The sequence below is a fragment of the Elephas maximus genome, chromosome 22 (genome assembly GCF_024166365.1).
Source record: "Elephas maximus indicus isolate mEleMax1 chromosome 22, mEleMax1 primary haplotype, whole genome shotgun sequence".
Lineage (NCBI taxonomy): Eukaryota > Metazoa > Chordata > Mammalia > Proboscidea > Elephantidae > Elephas > Elephas maximus.
This window is the reverse complement of record NC_064840.1, coordinates 3,543,758-3,570,916: the sequence shown is the minus strand read 5'-3', so window position 1 is coordinate 3,570,916 and position 27,159 is coordinate 3,543,758. Positions and strand designations below refer to the sequence as shown.

Here is a 27,159-nt window from a genome sequence, read left to right as displayed (position 1 = left end):
GTACAGTGAAAAATGATCCCTTCACCTGGACGTCCCAGAGGTACCACCGAGTTGTGCATTACACACACGAGTGTACACACAGAGGTATGTACGCATCGATACACATCCTAGTCCCTGTGCACGCGGTGCTGCGCGTTGCTTTTCCCACCTAGTAACCCTCGGGGAGGCCTTCCTGCATCAGCCGCTCCGGACTTTTAATTCCAGAAGTTCCCGGTCCTCAAAGCAGGAACTGGGATGACCTGAAGTTGGGGAGTGGGGGGTGATGACCTCCGGCCCGCAGTGTCCCCGGGAGGGTGGCCAGGGGCAGGGGCGGTCCCCATGTTGAGTCGTAGGTCCTTGGGCAGAACTCTGCAGAACCTGCGCGGCGGGGCGCAGGCACGAGCTGTAAATACAGAGGTTGGTTGCAGGAGGACCGGCCCCCGGGGGTGCGTCTGAGCCGCCAGCAGGCGTCGCCCCCTGCCCTGCTCCCGCCTCCCGATCTTCTTTCTCCGCGCCCCGCCCCGCGCCTGGCTCACCCTCCCCTCCCGCGCGCTGACCGGGCCGGGTGGTGGGCGTGGCAATGGCGGGGGGCGGGCCCGGCGGGGGGCGTGGCGCGGGGCGGGGCGGGGCGGGCCGGCGGCTGGAGCTGCCGCCTGAGAAAAGTTGTCGTGGCTGCGGGCGCGCGAGCAGCCGGGAGCCGGAGCCGCGCACCCAGGACGCGGCGGGCAGGCGCGGACGGCGGGGACGCGGCGGGCCCGACCGTCTCGGCTGCTGGGTGGCCGGCCGGGGATGGGGCAGCCGGCGGGGGCCGCGAGCGCGCGGGCGGCTTGAGCGCCGGGACGCAGGATGCGCTCCGAAGGCGCGGCCCCGGGGCCGGCGGCGCCGCTGTGCGGAGCGCTGAGCCTGGTGCTGGGCGCGCTGCTCGGCAAAGGTAAGCACCGCGGACGCCTGTGGCGCCGGCCTCGGAAGTGCCCGAGACCCCGGTGTCGGGGGACTTTGGTGAGCTTTGGTCCCACGGGCAGCGCCTCAGCAGGACACGGCGGCCCTCCGTGGTTGGGCGCAAATTCAGCGGCTTCAGGATTTCCGCGTCCTCTGCCCGGGACCACCCTGCCACCCCGGACCAGGTGCCGTTCCGGGGTGAGGAGGGGGCGTGGCCGAGGGACACAATATCTGTCCCTGGTCCCAGAGTTCCGTGGAAGCCGCTTCCACCCCCAGCGATGTGGGGCTGGAAATCCAGGAGCGAGGAGCCGCCCTTTGCGCCCCCTTCCTTCCAGCTAGGGGGCCTTACCCTCGGCCCAAACTGTGGGGCTTGAGTCCAGGAGGGGAGACCCAGCACCTTGCATCTCTTTCCCGCAAACACGGGGTTCCTGAGAGCTCACCGCGCAGCGCACTGGAGACCCGGCTTGCAGGAATCCGGGACTTCCTCCAGGGACCCCAGATTAGGCCCGGCGAGGTTGGCGGGTGCCAGACGGGGCTCCGCGTGGTGGACCCGGCTTCCTAGCAGCGCTATCCTTGCTCACTCTCCACATCTCTGCAGTGGGACTGACGCCGCTGCCCCTGGGTCTCACAGCATTTAAGTGCGCCACGGCAGAGCGCACAGGGCTCGCCCAAAGCAACCACGGGTACAGCACTGCCCGTTAATGACACGGTTGCGGGGCCCGAGGGGTCGTGCGGACTGGCGGCGCCAAGGCAGGCGGCGGGAGCAGGAGAGGAGCGGCCTCCGAGCCGGGAGCGGCCGGCCCTGCGAGCCTTCCCGCAGGGTACCGGCTCCGGGATGGCCACGAGCTCAGTCTCGGCGCCACCAGGGACCAGGCTGAGCCCAAAGCAGCGGCTCGAGGTCCCGGCCTGCGGGTTCCAGAGAAGAAGCCAGAAGGTTGCTTTCTGCCGCCTGGCGGGACGAGAGGTCTGCAGGTTCGCTTGGGCAAACCGGGGTGTGCACGAGTGCCTCCTGCGCCTTCGCTATCCGCCGCGCGTGCGGCCGCAGCCCGGGCATTTAAGTGCGCCACCGCAGAGCCTGAAGGTCTTTCTTTGGGCTAGGATGCCAAAGAGTAGCCTTAGGTTTTCCAAAGTCTTTATGCACCTTCTGAAATTCCCCCCAAAAATCTACTCTCCCCGAGGGCGCAGGTTCCCAGACAGCGAAACTGTTGCTTTAAATAGTGGTCCCTTTCTGTTTTAAATAGCTCCGGGTAAACTGGAGTGTGTAGGGAGAGAATGGGTGGGAGGCGTGGGGTGGGGTGGGGTGTCCTTTTCTGTTTTAACGGCAAAACATCCAGAGTCTGGTGTCTGAATTCTGCTCTGAGCTCTGTGTTCAATCATTTATGAATTTCTAAAACTCAGTTTCCCCAAGTGCGAAAATCCCTTCCCAACGTACTGCGCAGCTTTTTTTCTTTTCATTTTTTTTTAATGCTAAAATGACTTAATAGACAGAAAGCACTTTGTAAAGGGAGGTGGGAGTGTCATTTTGAGCAAAGGGCGACAGTCCTCACTCAGCTCCCCCCTCCCCCCCACGTCCTAGTGAGGATTTGATCAGGTGACGGCTCAGAATTTTTTTTAAGGAGGCTTTTCTTCATTAAAGTTCACATTCTTTTTATTTTTGTTTAGGTGATTTCCATTTAACTTAAGTAGTGGCTGCTCCAAATTTCTGTGTCGAAGGGGCTGGAGCAGCAGTTTGATTGGAAAGGGGAGCTAGGGCTGGTTTTGAAGCTGCTGTTTACACAGCAAAGGGGTTGTTGCCCCATAATTATCTGTGTCTAGACCCCGGAGCTGCCTCTGCCTCCTGCTTGGCTTGATTTGGTGGGGTTTTCCCTCCTTGCTTTTGGCTGACGCTTTTCACCGCTTGGTGTGAGGGCACGTGGGTTGGCCCTTCATTCTCTGTAAAATAATTTTCAGTTTGTTTCTCATGATGGAGAGCAGCAGTTCACCCCCCGCCTTTGGTTCCCTCATTCCCCCAGGAGGAAGAGGTTTGCTCCCTAACATTTCTTAAAGAGCGGAACGTTTTCAACCCTTGCTCAAATCTGTGTTATCTTTAAAAAAAAAAAAAAAAGTCAGATTTTTTTCTGTCCAAGGGTTTAAGTGCTGATTTCTGGAATCCTTGAAACCGCTGGTCAATTTTTAATACCAATTGTATGTTTATTTCTGACTGTGAATTTACAGGCTTTGCAATTCATCAGGGTTTGAAGTAGACTTAATTGGTCTTGGCAGGTTCCATGCACAGGACTGGTATTCTTTTCCTGAAATCACACACTTTAGCTGAGGTACCAAATACCCATTGCCCTCCATTCCAGTCCATTACACTCATAGTGGCCCTACAGGACAGAGTAGAACCACCTCATAGAGTTTCCAAGGAGCGCCTGGTGGATTCAAACTGCTGACCTTTTGGTTAGCAGCCCTAGCTCTTAACCACTACACCACCAGAGTTTCCAAGGTAGAGGTAGTGAATTGGCCCACAGAAGGCAGGTAGAAGGATGGTGGAGGGCTGACATGTTCTCAGGAGTTTAGCGGTGGTTGTCACTCACACAGGAGACAGCTGGGAAGGTTATACAAGACCGTATCCCTTTTCTGAAATCTGTGGGGCCAGACGTCTTTCAAGATTCAGAATTTTTCAGATCTTAGAGTGGTGATGCGGGTAGATGGATAGACAGACAGAAGTAACATGGGGTCATGATACATACTATATATCATTGTTTTTATAATGTGTTATTATCGTATATGTGTGTTTTAATCAGAATCGACTCGATGGCACTGGGTGGGGTGGTGTTATAAAGAAGCTTCAACGACACAAGGGTTAAGCAATCTGCTGCTAACTGAAAGGTCAGAGGTCTGAACCCACCAGCCGTTCAACAGGAGAAAAGACCTGGTGATCAGCTCCTGCAAAGACGACAGCATAGGAAACCTTATGGGGGCAGCTCTACTCTGTCATGTAGGATCCCTGTGAGTCAGAATAGACTCAACAGCTCACAACAACATACATTTTATATATTATTAGTATGATATTAATGTTATATATATTGTATTACACCCCCAAGCTGCGTCTACCGTTGCACCCTGTGCAAAGTTGTACATACTGATGACTTTTGCAGTGAAATATATGAAGATTTGCATGCGAAAGGACAATAAGTACCCCAAATAGCCCCCACTTCACTTTAGATCATTTGGCCACTGTCTTAGTTATCTCATGCTGCTGTAACAGAAACACCACAAGTAGGTGGCTTTAACAAAGAGAAGTTTATTCTGTCACAGTTAGGAGGTAGAAGTCCCACAGCGCCAGCCTCAGGGGGAGGCTTCTGTCTCTGTCGGCTCTGGGGGAAGTTTCTTGTCATCGATCTTCCCCTGGTCAAGTTGCTGCTTAGCACAGGGACCCAGTGTCCAGAGGATACGCTATTCTCCTGGCTCTTGTCTCTTGGTGGTCTGAGAGCCCCCTGTCTCGGTGCTTGATTCTCTCTTTTATATCTCCAAAGACATTGACTTAAGACACAACCTGATCTTGTAGGCTGAGTCCTGCCTCGTTAACATAACTGGTGCTAATTCTGCCTCTTTAACATCATAGAGGTGGGACTCACAACACACAGGAAAATCACATCAGATGACAAAATGGTGGACTGTCACCCAATACTGGGAATCATCGCCTAGCCAAGTTGACACATATTTTGGGGGGGCATTATTCCATCCGTGACAGCCACCAAATGCATTTGAAAAACAAAAACCTTTGGATTGTCCAGGCTTTCTCTAGGTGCTGTCTCAACTCATGGGGACCCTGTGCGTGTCAGTAGACCTGTGCTCCATAGGGTATTCAGTGGCTGATTTTCCAGAAGTGGTTTGGCAGGCCTTTCTTCCAAGGTGCCTCTGGGTGGACGCGAACATCTGACCTTTTAGTTAACAGCCTCCTGTGTTCACCATTTGCACCACCCAGAGACTCCCAACCTTGGGTGCTCCTTTCCGTATGACTACGGTGGGACAAAGCTGATGGGGTGCTCCTCTCTGGATGGGGTGTTTATCTGAGTCTCCTCTTTCCTCTCATGCTGTCTGCCTGACCCTTCCCTGGGACAGCTGAGTTTTTCCTTCCAGCCCTTCCTCATCGCGAGGTTGGCCGGGTCAGGCAGAGAAGTCAGAGCTCTCCGCTATAGTGTAGTTAACACCTCCGGAAGTGGAGGTTAAGGCAGAGCCTTTGGGTGTATTAGGTGTTTCAGACATCCGTACTCGTGAAAAGCAAGGTTCATAAAAATGGTTCTTCTGTGTATTAATTGACAGTAAAGGGGAGTACTACTGAATTAATGGAATAAAGTGAAAAGTCTGAGAGAATACTTTTACAGCCATCTACTTTTTTTCAAAAAAGCTTTAAAAAACTTTATTAAGGTGTAATTTTTGTACAGAAAATATACTGTTTTGAGTGTACGGTTCTATGACTCTGAACAAATGCACACCGTTATGTAAACAGTACCACCCGCAATTAAAGTATAAGAGGTCCTCATGGCTCTTTATAGCCACCTCCTTCCCCCACCTCAGCCTCTGGCAACCACTGATGTGTTTTCTGTCCCCACAGTTCTGCCTCATTCCTGATGCCATACAGACGAGGTTCTGCGGAGTGAACCTGCCGCCTTTCGCCTAGAGTGATCCATTTGATATTGGCTCACGTATCCGCCATGTTTTCCTTTTTACTGCTGAGTAGTATTCCATTGAATGGATATGCCACTGCTTGTTTACTAAGTTCCCAGTAGAAGGACATTTGGATTATTTTCAGTTTTGTCAATTGTGAGAAAAGTCTCTATGAGTATTCACAGACAGGTTTTTGTGTGAAGCCGTGTTTTACTTCTCTTGGGTAAACACCTAGGACATGCAGTTGCTGCGTGGTATGGCAAATGCGTGTGTAACTTTATAAGAAGCTGCAATGTATCAGTTGTTCTCTATCTCTGGCAGCACTTGATGGCATCCATTTTGTTTTGTCTGATTTTGTTACGGCTTTTTTCTGATAGGTGCGTAGTGATTTCATTGGGGTTTTAGTTTGCACCTTCGTGAGCAATGCCATTGAACACTCTCTTTCCTGTACCTACTTGCCATCTTTATATCTTCTTTGGTAAAGTTTCTTTTTCAAATCTTTTGCCCACTTTTAATCTGTTGTTCGTTTCCCTGTTATTGCTATTTGATGGGGTTTTATGTATTCTGGAAACAAGTCCTCCATCAGATATGTTCCTATAGATGTATTCTCCCATTTTGTATCTCTGGACGAGCAGAGGTTTTAAAGAGGGTTAATTTAGGAATTTTTTTCTTCTTAGGGATTGTGCTTTTGGTGTCACACCCGAGAAATCTTTGCCTAACCCAAGATCACAAAATGTCTCTGCCTGTCTGTAGTGCTGCCCAGGCCTTCGTATCCTTACTGATGTTCGTCAGTTCGTTCTGTCAGTCACTGGGAGGGAGTGCTGAGGTGTCCAAATGAGTTGTGGGCTTGTCTGTTTTTCATGTCAGTTCTCTCAGCTTTTGCCTCATGTATTTTGAAGCCCTGTTTTTAGGTGCATACGCGTTGAAGATTGTCATGTCGTCTCGGTGAATTGACTGCCAGGTGACTGTGAGGTGCAGCCGGGGATGAGGACGGGGTGCCTGTGCCCATGTTTGTCTAGAAGAGAGAAAGACAGTCTGATCGACAGCTCTGCCATTTTGTATTCAGTGGGAAAGGGTACCCCTTCCAGAGCAAAATCGAAGAGCTCTTTCCAAAAGCAGGTGGGATGGATGCAGGACGCAAAATTAGCAGATGTCCGTCCCGCCAGGATGTGTCCGGAAGCCCAGAACAAATGACAGCTCTTCTGAGCCTCAGTTTTTATTCTATAAAGTAGGGAAATAATATCTACTTTATAACATCATTGAGCCCTGGTGGCACAGTGATTAAGAGCTCAGCTGTCGGCAGTTCAAATCTACCAGCTGGTCCTTGGAAACCATACGGGACAGCTACTCGGTTGTATAGGATTACTATGAGTCAGAATTGACTCAATGGCAATGCTTTTTTTTTTTTTGGTGGGGGGTTGAAGACATTTAATGAAAAAATGGGCTTAAGATACTTAGCACAGTAAGGCTTGGGACATAGTCCAAGTTCCATAAATCATAAACCAGTTGCTGTCGAGCCAACTCCAATCTGGTGATCCCAAGTGTGTCAGAGTAACACTGTGCTCCATAGGATTTCAGTGACTGATTTTTTCAGAATTGCCAGGCCTTTCTTCCAAGGCACTTCTGGGTGAACTCAAACCTCCAACCTTTCAGTGAGCAGCCGAATGTGTTAACAATTTGCACCACCCAGGGACTCCTCAATAAATCACAACTATTATTTTTTGTATTATTATTAAAGCTATAAAGGAGACTCACACAATACAGTAGTAGAAACCTGTATGTAACAGAGGATAATATAAACAGACAATGTGTTTGATAATATCAGAGAATGAGAAAGCTGGTCAAGTGTGAGGTGTGCATTTATTGTAGACCTAAACAGATAGCTGGAGCCTGGTGTCGCAGTGGTTAAGAGCTCGGCTGCTAACCTCAAGGTTGGCAGTTCAAATCTCCCAGGCGCTCCGGGGAGACCTTTTGGGGCAGTTCTACTCTGTCCTACAGGGTCGCTATGAGTTGGAACCGACTCGACGGCAACGGGTTTCTTTTTAAACAGATAGCCAGGGATTTATATTCTAAGACATTCATGACATACTTCATGTTTAAATACAGCTTAGATGTGATTCCACTTAGCTTCGCTTAATCATACTCTCGATACTGTCTTAAGCACGCGTCTCCCTCTGATTCCCTGGAGTCAGCAGAGCCGTCCAAGGCAGCCCCCGTGTCTCCACTCGGTTTTATGTTTTTTCTCAACACTGCAGTTAACTCTTTTCATCTTTCCTGCTCAATTGGTCCCTCTGGCCCCTTAATTATAATGTTTGCTTTTGCCCGTGTTTCCTCACTGTCCCACCGGACTGAAGATGCTGTAGAAATGTGGCCATAGCACCAGCTGCTTAGGCATGTGGTAGTTGATTCGCAACTCTTTGAGGCAATAAGGGATTCTCCCCTTCTCAAAACCAAGAAAGGAACTTTAAGGCAAGCGCCCCCCCCCCTCCGACAAATGGCTAGTTCTGGTCTTATCATTGAGTTCCAGCTTAGTGGTGAATTTAAGCCAAAGTAAGAAACTCATTCCTCCCATAACCAGGATGGACACTGGAATCATTGCCTTGTCTCCATTGGAAACAGTGGGGTTGTGCTTGAGGTCCTGAGCATTCTTTCTCCCACTTGCCTGATTAAAGCAAGTACTCATCTTATTCGTCAGAACTCTTTTAGTTGCAAATGCTGAGAAACCCAGCTTAAGCAAATCATATGTAAGCAAACAAAAAAGAAAGGATGTATTAGCTCAGGTAACTGAAAAGTCTAGGGTGGACTTCAGGTGGTGCTGGATCCAGGTGATCGGGCAATGCTATTAGACAGTGTTTCTCTCCATCTTTTGGCTTCACTGTCCTCTGTGTTGGCTTCATTTTTGGGTGGTCATCATTGTCACCAGCAGCTCTAAGCTTGCATGATATTCACATAGCACCTCCAACAAAGTGACTTCCCAGATGATTGTAGGAGAAGCTGCAGGGCTGACCTTCATGGTACTCACTTGATTCCCTGGCCCAACGCAGAACCAGTCCCTGTGAATAGAGGGAGTGGAATTTTCTGATTGGTCAGGTCTGGGACACACGGGTGCCTGGAGCCTGGGGGTGAGATCATCTCTACCCAAACCACTTGGACAAGGAGTGTGGAAGGAATGGTGCCCCAATGACAAATCAGGCTGTATCAGAAAAAGGAGGTTGGATGCAGGGCAGGCAAAACCCATGCAACCAACCAAACACAGCGAGGGAAACCAAAGTCCACTTGCCTGACTGCTTCTCACAGGGATCCTGGAGGCCCAGGACCACAGCCCAGCCTGCCTCAGTCACGCACACACAGAGCTGCATCAGAGACGTCATGGCCTTCTCCACCTCCAGACTCGCCTCCAGTCCAGGGTGGACTTGTCCCCGCTTCTGTTTGATTTGGCATTCATTCATCCATCCATTCATTTATTCAGTAGACATCCTTCCCGTTCCTACTGTGGACCAGACACTGTCATAGCAACATCTATTGCTGACCCTTTCTTGCTGACCAGAGATCTAACCTCCCTGAGGTGCTCTCTTTAGTCTTTATGGGCTCTAGGTTGAGTTCCTGGGGACCTATAAGATCTAACGCCTCAGGAACCTAAAAACCAAGTGCCGTCCAGTCGACCCCAACTCACGGTGACCCCGTGTTTGTCAGCGTAGAATTGCACTCCACAGGGTTTCAGTGGCTGGTTTTTCAGGAGATTACCAGGCCTTTTTTCTGAGGCATCTCTGGCTTGACTCGAATCTCCAACCTTTTGGTTAGCAGCAGAGCGCATTAATTATTTACACCACCCAGGCACCTAAAGCAACCCCAAAAGGTCTCCCTCTCTGCTGTCCTCATTTATAAGAAAAAAATCCGGGGGTAGCCTCCATTTGGGGGGTATTTGTTCTGCTCAAGCTCTGTTCCATCTTCTGTGCTTCTTAAGGGGAAATGTACTAGTTTCTTTGGCTTATTTCAGCCTTTTGGGTCAGTACCCAGCCCCAGGCCACCATTTCCTTTATGTTCCCCTTTTTAACTATAAGCAGTGAATGGGCTCAGAGAGCAGACTTTACTCAGTTGCCTTCAGACTCAGCGTTTTCATCTACTCTGCTCGTATCCTGTTAACAAAGTGCCATTTCCTTGCTGGAATCGGCCACTCCTAGCCACTGGTTGACCAGAGCTTAGCTCTTGGGCCTGACCCCCCAGCCCCTTTGGGTGTCATGAGATGGCTGCAGTGAGTGGTTTTGGCTGGGAGGTCACCTGTGAGTTCTGGGGGATCTGCTTCCCCATTACAGTCTGCAAATGCAGTTTCTCACTGATTCCCAGGGGTCTGGGGTGCCTTTAGAGATTTGGTCTCAGGCAAAGGGGATTTTATTTCTCTTGAAATTCTTCACCTCCTGTTCTCCGAGCACACACACTGCTGAGGACCTGGTACCATCACTTTCTTGTTAAATTGTCAGGCATCCTGTAGAGACAGCCTTTACTTTCTTCCAAAACACCAAGGGGAACACCAGGCATTCTATCATATGCGTGAGACACCAGCTGAGTCTTGGTTGGAGAGGCCCCCATTCAGTCTTTTCTTGACCAGCAGTCAGATCATGCAGTCCCCTACTCAGAACCCTCCAGAGTCTCCCGCCCAATTCAGACCTAAAGCCACAGTCTTTACAGTGGTCTGTGAAGTGCTGTGTGGTCCGTGGCCCTCTCCCCTCTCCACCATTCTGACCTCATCTCCAGCTTCCCTCTTCTCGCACACACACTCTGCTCCATCCGTTTCCCCTCCCTGTTGGTGCTCACCACCCCACGGAGACTCCCACCACAGGGCCTTTGCACGTGCCTGCCATATCCTCAAGACATCCACAGGGCTGACGTTCACCTTCTTTAGGTCTCCACTCAGTGCCGCCTTCTCACCAGAGTCTTCCTCGGCTGTGCCACCTGCTCGTCTTTGTCCCAGCACTTTCTATGCCCTTTCCTGTTTTATTTTTTTCTCTTGCACTTATCACCTCTTGATAAACCATCAGTTGGATTTGTTTATCTGTTTTTCCCTCCCCCAGAATTTCAGCTTTGTGGGTGCAGAGATTTTCTTCTCTGTTGAATATGTCTGTTTTGTTGTTCCCCAACCCTAGCACCTGACACGTATTATTAAAAAAACAAACAAAAAAACATTGACATTCAGTTCCAACTCATGGTGACCCCATGCGTTACAGGGTAAAACTGCCCCATAGGGTTTTCTTGGCCGTAATCTTTAAGGAAGCAAATTGCCAGGCCTTTCTACTGCGGCACTGCCAGGTGGGTTCGAACCGCCAACCTTTAGATTAGTAGTCGAGTGCAAACCATTTATGCCATGTTAATATTTAATGAATGAATGAACCAAGGCATAAATGCCTCAGTTCTATCTTTGGCTTCACATGTTATCTGTATTTCCTTCTTTGTGTGTGTGTGTGTATTTCATTCTGAGCTCATCTGTTAGCTCTGTTTTGTTTTCAGAATCTTTCTTTACTTTGGACATTTATTTTCAGGGGCAATGTACACAACCAAACATACATCCGTCCACAGTTTCTACCTGAACAGTTCAGTGGTATTGGTTACATACCTCACAGCATGTCACCATTCTCACTGTCTCTACCCATATTGGTTCATCATTAATTTAGACTCTCTGCCCCTTACACTTCTCACCTGTGCATTAGTTTACCTGTTGTCAGCTTAAACTCCTGTAGATAATTCTCAGTAAGAGCATACTGCTCAAGGCAAACATTCTTTGTTAATTGGGCTAAACCGTTGTTTAGTTTAAGAATGGCTTCATGGGATAGTTTCCATTCAAGGTTTAAAGATTATTTCCGGGCGTTAGTTTTGGGGGTTCCCCCAGCCCCAATGGATCCAGTAAGTCTTGTTTCCACTCTGTTAGCTCTTGATAGCTCAGAAAAACAGAGGAGTAAAATTTACGTTCTAGAAGTCTTTAGATGGCGGCGATTTCATAAGTGGCCTCTAGCTGGGGCAGGAAGAATTCCAGCCAGGATGCTCCTTAAAAGCCAGGATGGCAGGACTTTGTCTCACGTACTAGGGACATGTTGTCAGGAGGGACCAGTCCCTGGAGAAGGACATCATGCTTGGTAAAGCAAAGAGTCAGCTAAAAAGAGGAAGACCGTCGATGAAATGGACTGACACAGTGGCTGCAACAATGGCTTTGAGGATGGCGCAGGACCGGGCAGTGTTGCGTTCTGTTGTGCATAGAGTCACTGTGAGTGGGAACCGACTCGATGGCATCTAACAACAACAACAACTAGGGCAGAGCCCTTCATCGCCTCTGTTTCAGTCACTCCAGCGAAGTGACCCAGCCTCTCCGAGCCCCCTGCCTCTTTCTCTCTGGTGAGCTGCAGGAGACTCTTCTTTTTTGAGAACCATGGGTTCCTAGAAACAGCCACATGAAATGAGTCAACTTATAACACAGACCAGAATTTCCTTGTCAACAGTGGAAAACACCCTGGACGGGGGCTTTATCTTAGCAAATGAATGTCAGAATCACTGGAACAGTGGCAAGTTTCTGCTAATGGACACAGGGTTTCTTCTGATAAAAATGTTCTGACATTTGGCATCCAACGTGGCTTGGTCCAAGTGTTGAGTAGGTCGCCAGGACTTGTTTTATTAGTTCTTTGCTTTGCCTGTTGGAATGCTGGCTTATTTTTAGGTGCCACATGGTAGCTTTTGGTGGTTCTATACCCTCACCTTTGAGAGATCAAACATCTCTCTCCCAGTAACCCCAGCAAAGCCCACACCGTGTCTCCTTGGCTCTGTTTGGTTCACGTGCCCATCTGGGAACCAACCAAGCTGGTCGATGGAATATAATGTACTCTAATTACCAGGCCAGGAGCTTGTAGTGGAGCCCAGGAGGGCTGAAAGTGGGGTGCAGAGGAAAATTGAGGTGCTGTTGCAAAAAAAAAAAAAAAGTGAGTGGTTGGGGCCAGAAATAAATAGTGAATATCCCCACAGGTCCAGTCTCAGGAGTAGGAGCAATACCAGCAAAGAGGACAGAGGATGGCCCTGCCCACTGGTCGCATCTCTTTCCTCCCCAGAAAGCCACCTGAGTTAGTATGTCTGGGCAGGAGGCGGCAGGAAGATGGATTTTCCTAACGGAGTTTGTGTCAGAGTTGCCTGAACCCAGGGAGGCACACATCATCTATCGCTCGCCTGTCAGCCGGCTCTCTCTTCAATGCCAGAGGCAAAATAAGGCCATGCAGGAGGCGGGCCTGAGAACTGGTGGAAAGAGACCCTGAAAAACTCGTCGCTGTCAAGTCTATTCTGACTCATAGTGACTCTATAGGACAGCGTAGAACTGCCCCATAGGGTTTCCAAGGAACACCTGGTGGATTCCAACTGGTGACCTTTTGGTTAACAGCTGTAGCACTTAACCACTATGCCACCAGGGCTCCGGAAGAGACCCAGTCAGCTCAAAAAAGGAGTGGTTTCAGCACGTCAGCACCCCTGCCTCACCTGACAGGTCCCACTGGGGAGGCAAGAACAAGACTTAGGGCTCAAATTCCTGCTCTGTTGTAAAAACACAGCCAAGCCGCTTAACGCTCCTGAGCCTTGGTTTCTGTATCTGTGCAGTGGAGCTAGGAAAACTGGCCTCACAGAGTTATTGGAAAGGGTCAGATGAAACAAAACAGCCAGAACAGAAATAATAAGAGTGTTCACCCATTGTGAAGAGTGTAACCAATGTCACTGAACAATTTGTGTAGAAAATTTTAAATGGCCGCCTAAACTGCTGTGTAAACCTTCATCGAAAACACAATAAAATATTATTTTAAAAAAAGGGGCCGGGGTCAAATGGCTCATGCATATTTGGCTTTTTTATTTCCATTTGTCCATACCCAAGATGTATTCTCCATTCTTCTCCACCCTGCCCTGAGCCCCAGGAGGTTGACTGAAGATGGCAACTGCTGGTTCCCATGCCAGCTGGATTCCACTGGGAGTTGGCCATTGGGAGGCACTGGTGGGAGACTGGGGGACAGTAGAAGGGAGAGGCTGGGGCATTTACTCCCGGCTCCTTCCCTGCTCTGGCTCATATTTGTGTCTGTGCCAGAGTCCCTCCTTCTTGGTGACAATGGCTTCCGTTGGGTGACCCTGTCCCAGACCCTACATCTTGCTGTACTTGAATAACCCGCCCTCCCCCTCTGGCCTCCCCAGATGAAGATGGTGTCTTGCTGTTTCATATCCAACCCAGCACCTCCGTTTTGTTTCCCAGATGAGTAGTCCCTTCGTTAAGGAGCCCTGGTGGTGCAATAGTTAAGCGCTCCTCTGCTAACTGAAAGGTTGGCGGTTTGAACCCAACCAGCGGCTCCACTGGAGAAAGACCTGCTGATCTGCTCCCGTAAAGATTACAGCCTAGAAAACCCTGTGGGGCAGTTCTGCTCCGTCACGCAGGGTCACTGTGAGGAGAAATCAACTTGATGGCACCAAACAGCAGTTCCTTCTTTGAAGGCTCTTGAACCACCTGAGTTGGATTCTGTCTCCTTCTGTTATAAATAAAAAGCACACGCGGTGAGACATGGCTGGGCATTGTCGTGGTGATTTTTATGTTGAAACGACTTTGAATGGGTAGAAATCTTTCAAGGACAAGTGCATTGATCTTGTTTCCTCCTGGACTGTTTCAGAATAAGTTGTTGAGTAGACGGGCTGCCTCGTGAACGTTTGGTTTGCGCCTCCTGCAAACGAGCAGGGGTGGATTATCCAGGAGGCAAGGAAAGCACGGTGAGGTCGTTCACTACCGATTAGCGAATAAGCACAAGGAAGCCTGCACGGACTTTGCTTACGGGGTGATCTGCCCGGTCAGGTCTCGTCAATTTGAAAAGAGGCTTCGATTCTGCAGGGATGTGCTGTGGGGTTGGAAGGGAGACAGCTGGCAGCCGTACGTAAAAGCAGAACCTTTGATGGGGTGAAAAAATGTGAAATTGCTCACTGCAGATGATCTGGTAAGCAAGGTATGGACTGTGCTTACCTTGCCTGTTGAACAATCTACTTCAGCAAACAAGGACAATATCTTATAAAAGCACACACACACACACACACACACACACACAAAATTGCCGTTGAGTCACCTCCAGCTCAGAGCAACCCCACACATGTCAGAGCAGAACCGTGCTCCACAGGGTTTTCAGTGGCTGGTTTTTTGGACGTAGGTCACCAGGCCTTTGTTCCGAGACACCTGTGGGTGAACTCGAACCTCCAACGTCTCTGTTAGCCGAGCGTGCGGACATTTGCCTGTTTCATATTAGTGGGATCATACAGTTTGTGTCCTGTTGTGTCTGACTTACTTCACTCAGCATAACGTTTTCCAGGTTCATCCACGTTGTGGCGTGTATCAGGGCTTCGTTCCTCTTCACGGCTGAGGAACATTCCGTGGTGTGTGTAGACCACCTTTTCTTTATCCATTATCTTTTGATGGACATTTCAGTTGTTTCCACCTTTTGGCTATTGTGAACGGTGCTGCAGTGAACACTGGTGTAAGGTGACTGGGATGTGTGTGTGTGTGTGTGTGTGTGTGTTGAGAATATACATAGAGAAACACCCCATCTCAACAATTTCTGCATGTACAGTTCAGTGGCACCCATGACATTTTTCAAGTTGCGCAACCATTTTCACTACCCTTTTCCAGATCATTCCACCACCATTAATGTAAACTCAGTGCCCCCAAATGAAGACTCGCCTTTGACCCCCCTCCCACCCCTGGCACTAGTGCTGCGACTACAGTATCTGCATTAGTAAACAAAACGTTAGCATCTTCATTCAGGTTAGCGGTGGGTGACTTCACAGCTTTCTCAGAGAACAAAGGGTACTTGGTTTTTAGGGATTCAGCTGGAACACACACACACACACACACACACACACACGGATTCATAAAACTTTTTGCAGGATTTTCTGAAAGAAAGGAAGTATGCCCAAGAGCTGTGTGTAAGCCCCCATCTTCAAAGACAGAAAATTGCTTGGAATTCTTCAGTCAACATTGTCTAATTTGTGGTTTTTCCGATATGATTCTCAAATAATTTTTGCCGTATATTAGTATCGTCTGTGCTACCGTCTATTTAATAACAGTGCTCCTCTCTTTCAGATCTTTTCTCAATCTGAGCTTTGCCCTGAGCAGTTTCATATGCTAATTGTATTTTTCCCAGTAAACACTAAAACGAATGCATAACTGATGACATTTTTAAAGGTCCCCTTGTGTTTTACCAAGATTACCTCGCACGCATTGTACTTGGACAGATTGGCCCAGGGCACAGATGCAAGCGGGTCGGCACACCTGGTACCTGCGGCCTTTTCTGCCCATGGTTTGAGTCTCCTGATTGCATCCCCTGGCCTATAACGTGGAAGCGGGGCTTCTGGAGGAGGTCGAAGGATGACTTCCCAAGATTTTGAAAGGGCAGATCTAAAGGAAGACAAAAAACAAAGGCTCTCTTTGCAGCCGTATAAACACGGTGGAGCATTTGAGAACGATGAATAAGGGGTCGTCACACCAGGAGGTCAGCCACACTGAAGAGCGATCCGGGTAGCTGTCCCCTTCATCTGGTCTTGGTGCCGACTTTTTCTAGACCCGTCCTGCCACCGTCTGTTACCACCGAGTCGACTCTGGCTCATGGCGACGTCACGTGTGTTAGAGCAGAACTATGCTCCGTAGGGTTTTCAACGGCTGAGTTATTGGGTGTAGACCAATTGCCAGGCCTTTCCTCTGAGGCATACCTGGGTAGACTTGAACCTCCAACTGTTGTGTTTAGTAGATGAGCGTGTTAACCGTTTACACCACCCAGGGGCTCCAGGTCATTCCCAGGCTTTAGTAAATGAACCAGAGCCCTGGTGGTGCAGTGGCCAAGCACTTGGCTACTAAGCAAAAGGTTGGCAGTTCAGATCCACCAGCCACTCCTCAGAAGGAAGTTGTGGTAGCCTGCTTGCATAAAGATTACAGTCTTAGAAACTCTAAGGGGCAGATCTACTCTGTCCTACAGGGTTGCCATGAGTTGGAATCGACTCGATGGCAATGAGTATATAGATACAACTGCCTCCCTTCTGGCGAAGTCGAGCCCACAGCCTTTGTTGCTCTCGTTAGGTGACGTTCGTTGGGCCCTCACGTCATGGCGATTCATACAGTGGAAGGAAATGCTGCCTGGCCCTGCACCAGCCCCATGATCAGTTGTGGATCAGACTGTCAGGTTTTCATTGCCTGGTTTTTGGAAGTAGATCACCAAGCCTTACTTTGTAGGCCGTCTTAGTCTGGGAGCTTCAGTGAAACCTGGTCATCATCATAGCAACACGAGCCTCTGCTGACAGATGGGTGGTGGCTGACCTTGACATGCAGTGGCCGGGAATCCAACCTGGGTCTCCTGTATGGAAGGCGAGAATTCTACCGCTGAAGTGCCACCGTGCCCACCTGCAGCCTTTAACCCGTAACCCACTGCTGTGGAGTCCATTCCGACTCACAGCGACCCTATAGGACAGAGCAGAACTGCCCCCTAGGGTTTCCAAGGAGCGGTTGGTGGATTTGAACTGCCAACCTTTTGGTTAGCAACCAAGCTCTTAACCACTGCACCACTGCAGCCTTTAGACCTTGCAAATAGTGAGGCGACCAGGGCAGAAAGCAAGGACCGGAATCTGGAAAACTTCAGTTGTCGAGGAAGTTGCCGTGTTCTGCGCCAGCAAAGGAGGTCTCGGAGTTATCTCAGAGCACACCTGAGGGAAAGTAAACACCTGGAGCTGGGAGAAAGCTCCCGCAGCCATGCCATTGCTGGAGGACTTTGGAGTCTCGCCTGCGCTGGTCCAGGTGTCCTTTAACCCTGCGCTGGTCCAGGTGTCCTTTAACCCTGCGCTGGTCCAGGTGTCCTTTAACCCTGCACTCAAGGCTTTTCTTCCACCCACTCCGTGCCAGCAGCACCCCCTCCCAGCTGTGAGGAGCAGCAATGTCTCCAGACATTTCCAGTGTCCTCTGGGGGTCAAAACCTCTCCCTTCTGCTCCGTTTGACAACCACTGCTGTAGCTGTTAAGAAATTAGAAGTGGATTCCTTACAGGATTTCCTTGAATTTTTTTTTTTTATTGAGCTGTTATTCACATACCATAAATTCGTCCCTTTGAAGTGTGCAATGCAGTGGTTCTCGGTACATTCACCAAGCTGTGCAACATGACCACTGTCTAGTTCCAGAACATTCTCCTCAGGCCAGAAAGAAACCCGCAACCATCAGCAGTCACTCCCCATCCTCCGCCCTCAGCCCCTGGCAACCACCAGTCCACTTTCTGTCCCTCTGGAGCATTCTTAGGTTTCAATTTATCATTTCTATTTTGGAGGGAGGGGGTATAGAGGTTATTGGCAAAAAAAGAATTTACTTAAGAAAAAAACATTCAGCCATTTTCCTGGAATTGAGTTTGTTCTGTGAATCAGTCTGTACTTCAGATAGAGTGCTGTTCAGAATGTAATACTGTGATATACCTGTCTCGTGGGGAGGGCAGGGGCCGTTCTTTATAAGAAATGTTCTGGTGTTACTCTAACAACCCTTCTGGTCATCAGCTTCCAGGTGTTTGTTAAAATTCCAAATTAACAGAAAGAGAAAATATGGGGCCTTAAAAAATATATATATATATGCGTCTTTTGTCATTGGAGTTTGGGTAATTATTAAGCACATTGGAATTTTCAATATAGCGATTTTGATGGCAACCAATGGACAGTGATTAGGATTTTGACATTTTTGTAAAATCTTTGAAGATTGAAGAAGAAAACGAGAAGATCAACTGGAAAATAGATTTACTGACCCAGAGAAAGGTAGGAAAACAACAAAAGAAAAAAATATCCCTGAACTCTTATTTCTTCTTGGAATCTATGTCTGGGATGGTCTCTTCAGTGTGTATAACTAGTGGTTTCAACGTATATTAAAATGCAGAGATTTGAAGGCCCAGCACAGCGTTCTAGGCCACTCTTATGTTCTGCCTGCCCTACACCCTTCTACTGGGAATCACACTCCCTGCCTTTACGGGGGGCAGGAGACATAGAGTTCTCACCTTCCACACGGGAGACCCAGGTTCAATTCCCAGCCCGTGGACCTCACGTGCAGCCACCAGCTGTCACTGGAGGCTTGCGTGTTGCCATGATGCTGGCCAGGTTTCAGCAGAGCTTCCACCCTAAGACAGATTAGGAAGAAAGGCCCAGCGATCTGCTTTTGAAAACTAGGCAGTGAAAACCCTGTGGATCGCAACGGTCTGATCTGTGATCCATCATGGGGATCTCGAAGGACCGGGAAGTATTTCGTTCCGTTGTGCATGGGGTCGCCATGAGGTGTGGCCAACTCAAGGGCAGCTAACAACAACAACTCTTCCGGGGAACTGCTGCCTCCCTCCCCCGTGCCCAGCTGGTCCTAATGGACACCCGCAAGGCTGCGGAGGTCCCAGGTGCTGTTCACAAATACGTCCTTTCTGCTCCTTGCACACGCACACATGGATCTGTGTCCTCTCCCCTCTTTGGAGTTACTAGTAACGTGTGGCGCTCTGGCCAATTAGATGCAAGGTGGAATGACATGTCACTTTTAGGCAAAGGTTCTAAGAGCCCTTGTACAAGTCCCCGTGCTTTCGTCCCCCCGACAGCAATAGTAGAGGTGTAGGCTGAGTCCTCCAGAGTGCTGTAACCCCTGCTGGCCTGGGTGCTAGAAGCGAGAGGTGAGCTTTGGTCTGTTTAACCGCCAAGGTTGAGCAGCTGTTCTCACTGCAGTGTGAACTACCTAGACTGACCCACCGGTGCCCCCCGGCTTCCAGGACAGTGCTGGCCCAGTGGACTAGCACGTGGTCACAGCAGCCTCCTTATTATCATAGATTTGTCCTGGGCACGTGCCTCAGTCCCGCTTGTTAGGATCCTGCTTGGCCTGGTGTTTTTCCAGGCTGGACCTGGAACAAAATGCTCTGGGATGGACAGTTGGCACCTCAGACTGCTCAGCCCCCAGTCTCTCTGTTCTGATTATACTGCCCGGATAACGAGTCCCTGGATGTGTCTGAGCTTGATTCTGGGGCCCAGGATGGATACCTGGCCCTGGTTTTACAAACAGGAGCACTCCAAGCCCTGGCCACCACGATGGGTTCCGAGTGGGGCACCTGGCCCAGGGCAGGTCAGACAGGTAAGATGAGTATCCGTCGGAGACCTTGGATGGCACTGCGAGGAGAGGATCTTGCTGGCACGGGGATTGTGAAAGTGGAAGGCTATAAGCCAGTGGCTGCTGATGGCCACGTCACAGGGGGAGCAGTTTCCCTTAGAACAAAATGGGCGAAGATGAAAACCTTGCTGCTTGTTGATGAGAGGTGGGCTCCTGATGCCTTTGGAAAGCCAGAATCAGATGTGTCTGGGCTTGTCATCTGTGGGGACTAGAAACGCCTCCTGTGCCCTCTCCGGGCACTGTTTCTCTCACTTGCACCTGAAGGGGCCATGGCTGACACAGCCCCTTTCCTCTCGGGGAGTTGATGAAGGTGAGGCTGTGAGCTGCCTGTATGTAGCCAGGTTTCCAACTGTGTGGATGCAGCCAGTCTGCTGTAGGAGGAAATGAAGCCGAGGTGCCAAGAAAAGCAGGAACAGATGCAGAGAGGAGCGTGAGGATGGGATTTGAGTCCCCCATTTGCGCCTAGTTCCTGCTTTCCGAAAGCTTGGTTGTCCTGCTTTTCCTTTTGGGATACACCCTGGAATTCTTCACTAAATGCCTGAGCTGGTTGATTGCCTGACACTCTCCCAGCCCACCCCTCTTCTCCTGCTCAGGTCTGTATCCTAGGGCACTGCCCTGGCCAGGCCCTCTTGCCTTCTGGCTTCTAAATACTCCTCCTACTGGGAGGCAATGGTGGGAGACTCCAGGGAGGTGAAAGAGAAGAAGTCAGAGTCTCTCTTTGGCTCTCTCCTTCTTATCCTGCTTTGTGGGCTGCCTCTAGCGTGGCTGGGTCTTCTCAGCAGCTGTGGCTTCCACAGGGCAGCCCCTTCCCTCCATGGTTCTGTTTTGTCATCTGTGGTTGGCCCTGTCCCTGACCACCTGTCCCATCGTCCCTCCATCCCTGGGGCTGGGAGTGGCCGTCTAGGGGTGATGCTAGCTAAGCTGCTCACCTTCCGTCTTTCTCTCCTCAGCTACTGCACCACCATGCGTTATGGATTGAATTGTGCCCACTACAAAATATGTGTTGGAACCCTAACCCCTATACTTATGGAGGAGCCCTGGTGGTGCAGTGGTTAAGAACTCTGCTGCTAACCAAAAGTCGGCAATTCGAATCCACTAGCCGCTTCTTGGACACTCTCTGGGACAGTTCTACTCTGTCCTGTAGGGTTGCTGTGAGTTGGAACCAACTGGATAGCAAGAGGGTTTTATACTTATGGATGTGACACTGTTTGGAAAGAAGATTTTCTTTGTTACATTAATGAGGCCATACCCGAGTAGGGTGGGTCCTAAATCTAATCACTCTGAGTTATAAAAGGAGCAGAACAGACATAGAGACACGCCCACGGTGGGTGGGGGAGGAGACAGATGCCGACAGAGAATCACCAAGGAACGCCTGGGACGGGGAGGAATCCACACAGCCGAGACCCTGGTGGGGGCTTTCAGCCTCCAGAACTATGAGAAAATAAATTTTGGTTCTTTAAAGGCACCCACTGTGGTATTTGTGTTACAGCAGCAGTAGGTAACTAAGACACCATGTAACCAGCTCCCTGTGTTGAAGCTCCTCTGTTGAAGTAACTAGAGCAGTTTCTGTTTTTCTGACTGGATTCTGACACATAAAATAGCCTTTTTGTATGTGTTTGGGTTTTTTTACACACGTTCAGCTTTGCCTTCTGTTTCTTGCAGTCAAAAGAATCTTGACTCAATAGAGTGCTTGGGAAGATAATTAGATGGAGGATCTTGGGCACAAAACCTACCTCCATCAGATCTGTGCTGTGTAAAATGGGAACCTGTTTTTGTGTCAGTTAACAAGGGGTTGATAACCCATCCCTGCCTGACCCTCCTCTCCAAGTTGATGTGACAAGTGACATTGTCCTTGTCTTTCCAACTCATTCCCGTGGAACATGAGGTCCACAGGGCAGGGAGCCGGTCTCGTGTGTCAGTACTGAACTCCTGGTGTCTACAGTGGGACCTGGCACTCAGTAGGCACTTCATAAGTATTTGTTAAATGAGTAGATAAGAGCTGCACGTCATGACCAGAGTGAAATAAATTGCAACAAGCATGTTTTTAAATAAATAGAATATGATAGAAACTATCAGAGTGCATTTCACGTGGTAGGTCTAAGCATCCTATGTGTTGTGTATGTGTGTGCACATTATAAAATTTATTTCTTACAGTAGATCTTGCTGAAAAGGCTTGAAGGACAATGAGCAAGGTCATAACTCAGCTTGTGAAAAATGTAACCAGTTAAGCCGGTTGCCATTGAGGTGACTCATGGAGACCCCGTATGTGATAGGGGAGAACTCTGCTCCATAAAGTATTTAATGACTGACTTTTTGGAAGCAGATCACCAGGACTCTCTTCCGTGGCCCCTCTGGGTAGACTCGAACCTCGAACCTTTGGTGAGCAGCTGAGCATGTGAACCATTTGCACTGCCCAGGGACTCCTGTGTAAACATAAACAGTTGTGTAAACCTGACCCCGTAGTGTCTCTGGGGTTGTTCTCAGTGAGCACAGAGGAACCCCTGATGTCTGGATCCCAGCCACCCCTCTGGCCTCATCTCTCACTTCTCCCAGTGTCACCCCCACTTTCCAGCTATTCCAGGTCACTGTCAATTTTCTAATCTCTTTTGTGTAGACAGTATTCCTTGTTCACAAACTTAGTAAAATATTGAAAAAAAAAACTTTTGTGATGTGTATGAAAAAGTCACAGAGTAAGTAGGTCTTACTTCTTTCTTGTTTTTCGTGCAAAAAAAATATATTATTCCCTCCCCAGGGTTTTTTTGTTTTGTTTTGTTTTACTTAACAGCACATAGGGTGGCCAGAACACTTGTATTTGTTTACAGAGCTGGCTCTATACAGAATTTCAGAGGACTCGGGGACAGTAGAGTGTTGCTGTCTGTTTGTATTCTAAAACAGTGCGGGCCATTTCTTCTGCAGTTGGGTCTTTCTTTTGTGGCTGGGCAAGGACAAAAACTTGAACATGTTTTATCTAGGGAAGAAACATCTTTTTCTGAGCTCTTGACCTGCACGTTGAGAAGGTGAGGCCGTTTATAAACTCTCAGGCCTCTCAGTGTCTTTTTTCTTTGTTTCTCAACCTGTAAGGTCAGGGATAATTCTTTGTGACAAGGAATGAACATTCTGGTGACAACACAGCCTCTCTCAGAACAAACCAGGGCATGTCTCTCCTGCGTCCTCCTGTCACCTCCCTACATTTGTTTTAATTGCTGTTCTCTTCGAAAGCTCGGTTCCTACTAAATTATTCATGGTGGTGTAATGTTTATGTGATCAGGGTAATTATTATAATTGTGCGTTGTGAATTTTCATAATTAATGACCTCAGTCAGATTCCACTTGGCACAGAATATTTCCATCAGGGAATCAGATGATTGGATCGCCCATGGAATCGGAATGAAATAAAATGGTGACATCCCTTGGCTTTTGCTAAGCAGTAGAAAGTATGATGGTTCACTGAAGGGAATGGGTGTGGGAGCCGTCTTGAGGAGAAGCGGAAGGCATGGGATCCGTTTCTCGCGCTGCCTTGGAGAGTCCCTATCACGCCCAGCTCAGCATCTCTCTCTGCAGGCCTCCTACTGTGGAGCTGGGCAAGAGGATCGTGGCAGAACAGCCCCCAGTAAGACCACTGAGGGGTCATTCACATGATACCTTGGCTGACAGTGGGGCTCACCAGCCCCTCTTAGTAACTGAACCTGCCACGCTACCCAGCAACTGTCAACAACAATGAAGCTGCTCCCGATTAGGTCCGTGATAGCGAGGGGACGGTACCAAGGACTGGGGCTCCAACTGAAAGAACACACAATGCTGTACAGCAGTGTTCAAGCAGCACTATTCACAATAGCCAGGAGAGAGAAGCAGCCCAAATGTCCATCAGTAGACAAACAGATAAACAAAATGTGGCCTATCCATACAACGGAACAGTACTTAGTCATGAAGAGAAATGAGGCCCTGATGCACGCCACAACATGGAGGAACCTTGAAAACATGCTGCGGGAACTAAGTCAATCACAAAGGGGCAAATATTGTACGTTGTTGTTGTTAGGTGCTGTCAAGTCAGTTCTGACTCCTAGCAACGCTATGCACAACAGAACGAAACCCTACCTGGCCCCGTGCTATCCCCACAGTCGTTGCTGTGCTTGAGCCCACTGTTGCAGCCACTGTATCAGTCCATCTCATTGAGGGTCTTCCTCTTGTTCGCTGGCCAAGCATGATGTCCTTTTCCAGGGTCTGGTCCCTTCTGATGACATGTCCAAAGTACGTGAGACGAAGTCTTGCTGCCCTCGCTTCCAGGGAGCACTCTGGCTGTATTTCTTCCAGGACAGATTTGTTCTTTCTCCTGACAGTCCATGGCATGTTCGATATTTTCACCAGCATGACCATTCAAAACAGCATCAGTTCTTCTTTGGTCTTCCTTATTCTGTGAGTACTCTTAAATGAAATTGCTGGAATAGGCAATTGCACAGAGATCAAAGCTTATTAGTGGTTACCAGGGCAGCAGGGAGGGGATAAGGCGAGTCCTTGTTGAGGAAGCAGTGAGTTTTTGTTTATGGTGATGGAAATCTGGCAGTGGGTACTGGTCATGGGTGCACAACATGATTGATATAATTGTGTCACTGAATTCTACACGTGAAAGATGTTGACCGGGCAAATGTTGTGTCATCTTTATTTTTCCAATAAAAAAATTCAACCATAAAAAGAAAAACAACCCAGTTATAAAAAAAATACAATACAAGTGATTTGGGAAAAGGCCAGCGGCACTGTGAGCATGAGAAGAAATGTTGTGTTTTACAAGTGAAATCTTAGTCGGATTTCAAATATTTAATTTCAAAGCCTCGATTCCCTCATCTTTGACTTATATCTGAGAAACCAATGTTTGGTTGTGGCTGGGAGTGTAAAGTAGATATTTTGTATAAAAAAAAGCTACTCCCAAAGACATTTCAAACTATATTATTCCATCAGGTCTCCAGACCAACTTCAGAGTAGGGCAGCTGCCCCTCCCTGTTTTACAGACAACGGAACTGGGGTGCTTATTGTCACATAGAAAATAATTGCTGACCATCTTGGGCTTCTGACATCCAAGCCTCTCTCTGCAAAGCTGCCACTTCTTCCCTCTCTTCTAGGTGGAATCTAACCCTATAGGTGGCTCCTGTGGAATCTAACGTTGTAGGTGGCTCCTCGGGCTTTTCCTCCAGCACAAGCCATGAGCCTTTCAGTTCCCTAAAGGAGGAGACAAAGAACCTAAAACAAAACAAAACCCCAGACCCATTGCTGTCCAGTCGATTCCAAGTCACGGTGACCCCGTGTGACAGAGTAGAACTGCTCCATTTGTGCCACCCAAGGACCTTTGAAACAATCAACAACAACAAAAACTTACATTATTTTAGCCATCCAAGTGGGAATGAAACAGTATCTCGTTGTCTTTTTGATTTCCATTTTTCTAATGGCTAATGATGCTGGGCATCTTTTCATGTGTTTGCTGGCCACCTGGATGTCCTCTTTGGTAAAATGTCTATTCAGGTCCTTTGCCCATTTTATGTTTGGGCTATTTGTCTTTTTGTTGTTAAGTTGTTGAAGTTTTAAATATATTTAAGTTATTAGATTCTTGTCGGATATATGGTTTCTGAAAATAATTCTCTTGGTACCTTGTCTTTTCTCCTTTTTGGTAAAGTCTTTTGATGAACAAAAATATCTAATTTTTATGAGGCCCCATTTATTTGTTCTGTCTTTTGCAATTTGTGCTTTTTTTTGGTAATTAGATAACCCACTGTTAAAAGTTAAGCCTGAGAGTGTTGCTACTGCTTTTTCTTCTAAGAATTTTACGGTTTTAGTTTGCACGTTTAGATCCTTAATTCGTTTTGAATTTGTTTTCTTGTATGGTGTGAGGTATGGATCCTGTTTAACTTTTCTGCAGTTTCCCAGCACCATTTGTTGAAGAGACTCTTATTGCTCCATTGAATGGATTTAGCACCCTTGTAAAAAATGTGGGTTTATTTCTGGACTCTCGATCTGTTCCATTGGTCTGTGTGTCTATTGTTATACTAGTACCAAGCTGTTTTGATCACTGTAGTTACATAGTATGTTTTAAAGTCAGGAAGTGTGAGTCCTCCTACTTTGTTCTTCTCTTTCAACATTGTTTTAGCTATTGAGGGTCTCTTGCCCTTTCATATAAAGTTGAGGATTGGTTTTTCTTTTCTGTAAAGAAGGGTGTTGTAATTTTGATCAGGATTTTGTTGAATCTATAGATTGCATTGGGTAGTATTGACATCTTAGTATTAAGTCTTCCGATCCATGAACATGGAACATCTTTCCATGTATTTAAGTCTTCTTTAATCTTTTTCAGCAGTGTTTTATGTTTAAGTCCCTCACATCCCTGGTTAGATTTATTCCTAGGTATTTTATTCTCTTAGATGCTGTTGTAACTGGAATTACTTCCCTAAGATTGAAAGAAAATAACAGATGTTGGCAAGGATTTGGGGAAATTGAAATTCTTACCGATTGGTGGTAGGAATACAAAATGGTACAGCTGTTGTGGAGAACACTGGTGGTTCTTCAAAACACTGAAAATAGATCTACCATATGACCCAGCAATTCCACTCCTAGGTACATACCCAAAAGACTTTAAAGCAGAGACTTGTACATCAGTGTTCATTGCAAAACTATTCACAATAGTCAAAAGGTGAAAACAATCTAAATGCCCATCAACAGATGAATGGATAAACAAAATATGGAACATACACAATGGAATACTACTTAGCCAGTAGGAGAAATGCAATCTTGACACATGCTACAATATTGATGGAGCTTGAAGATATTATGCTGAGTGAAATAAGTCAGTCACAAAAGGAGAAATATTGTATGACCTCACTTATATAAAAAGATAAGAAAAGGCAAATGTGTAGAGAACAAAGTTTATTAGTGGTTACCAGGAGCAAGAGGGAGAGGGGAAGTGGGTTAATGGTGATGGAAATATTTAATTTATTAAGGGTAGGGTAGGGTTATAATTGCTGTCAATAAGTTGTACACCTGTCGAAAGTTGAATTGGACAAGTGTGATACATTTAAAACAATTAAAAAAAAAAGAGTAACTGCTGAGGCTCTTTATGTACAACCAAACACCTCATGGGATTTGGTTCCTTGGTGTCTTAGATATCTAGTGCTGCTGTAACAGAAACACCACAAGCATATGGCTTTAACAAACAGAAATGTATTCTCTCACAGTTTAGGTGGCCTAGAAGTCCAAATTCAGGGTGCCAGCTCTAGTGGAAGGCCTTCTGTCTCTGCCAGCTCTGGAGGAAGGTCCTTGTCTTCAATCTTCCTCTGGTCTAGGAGTTTCTTAGCCCAGGGACCTTGAGTCCAAAGAATGCACTCTGCTCCTGGCTCGTTTTTCTTGGTGATAGAAGGTCCCTCTC

General features: G+C 48.0%; 1 protein-coding gene across 1 annotated transcript in view; it reads left to right on the top strand.

Annotated features, from left to right (window-relative positions):
• Nucleotides 1-642: 642 nt before the first annotated feature.
• Nucleotides 643-27,159, top strand: part of TMEM132C (transmembrane protein 132C) — a 354,656-nt gene continuing 328,139 nt past the window's right edge. The window contains exon 1 of the mRNA XM_049866224.1: nt 643-910. Coding sequence (XP_049722181.1) covers nt 826-910 — 85 coding nt within the window. The 5' untranslated portion in view covers nt 643-825. The remainder of the gene's footprint in view (nt 911-27,159) is intronic.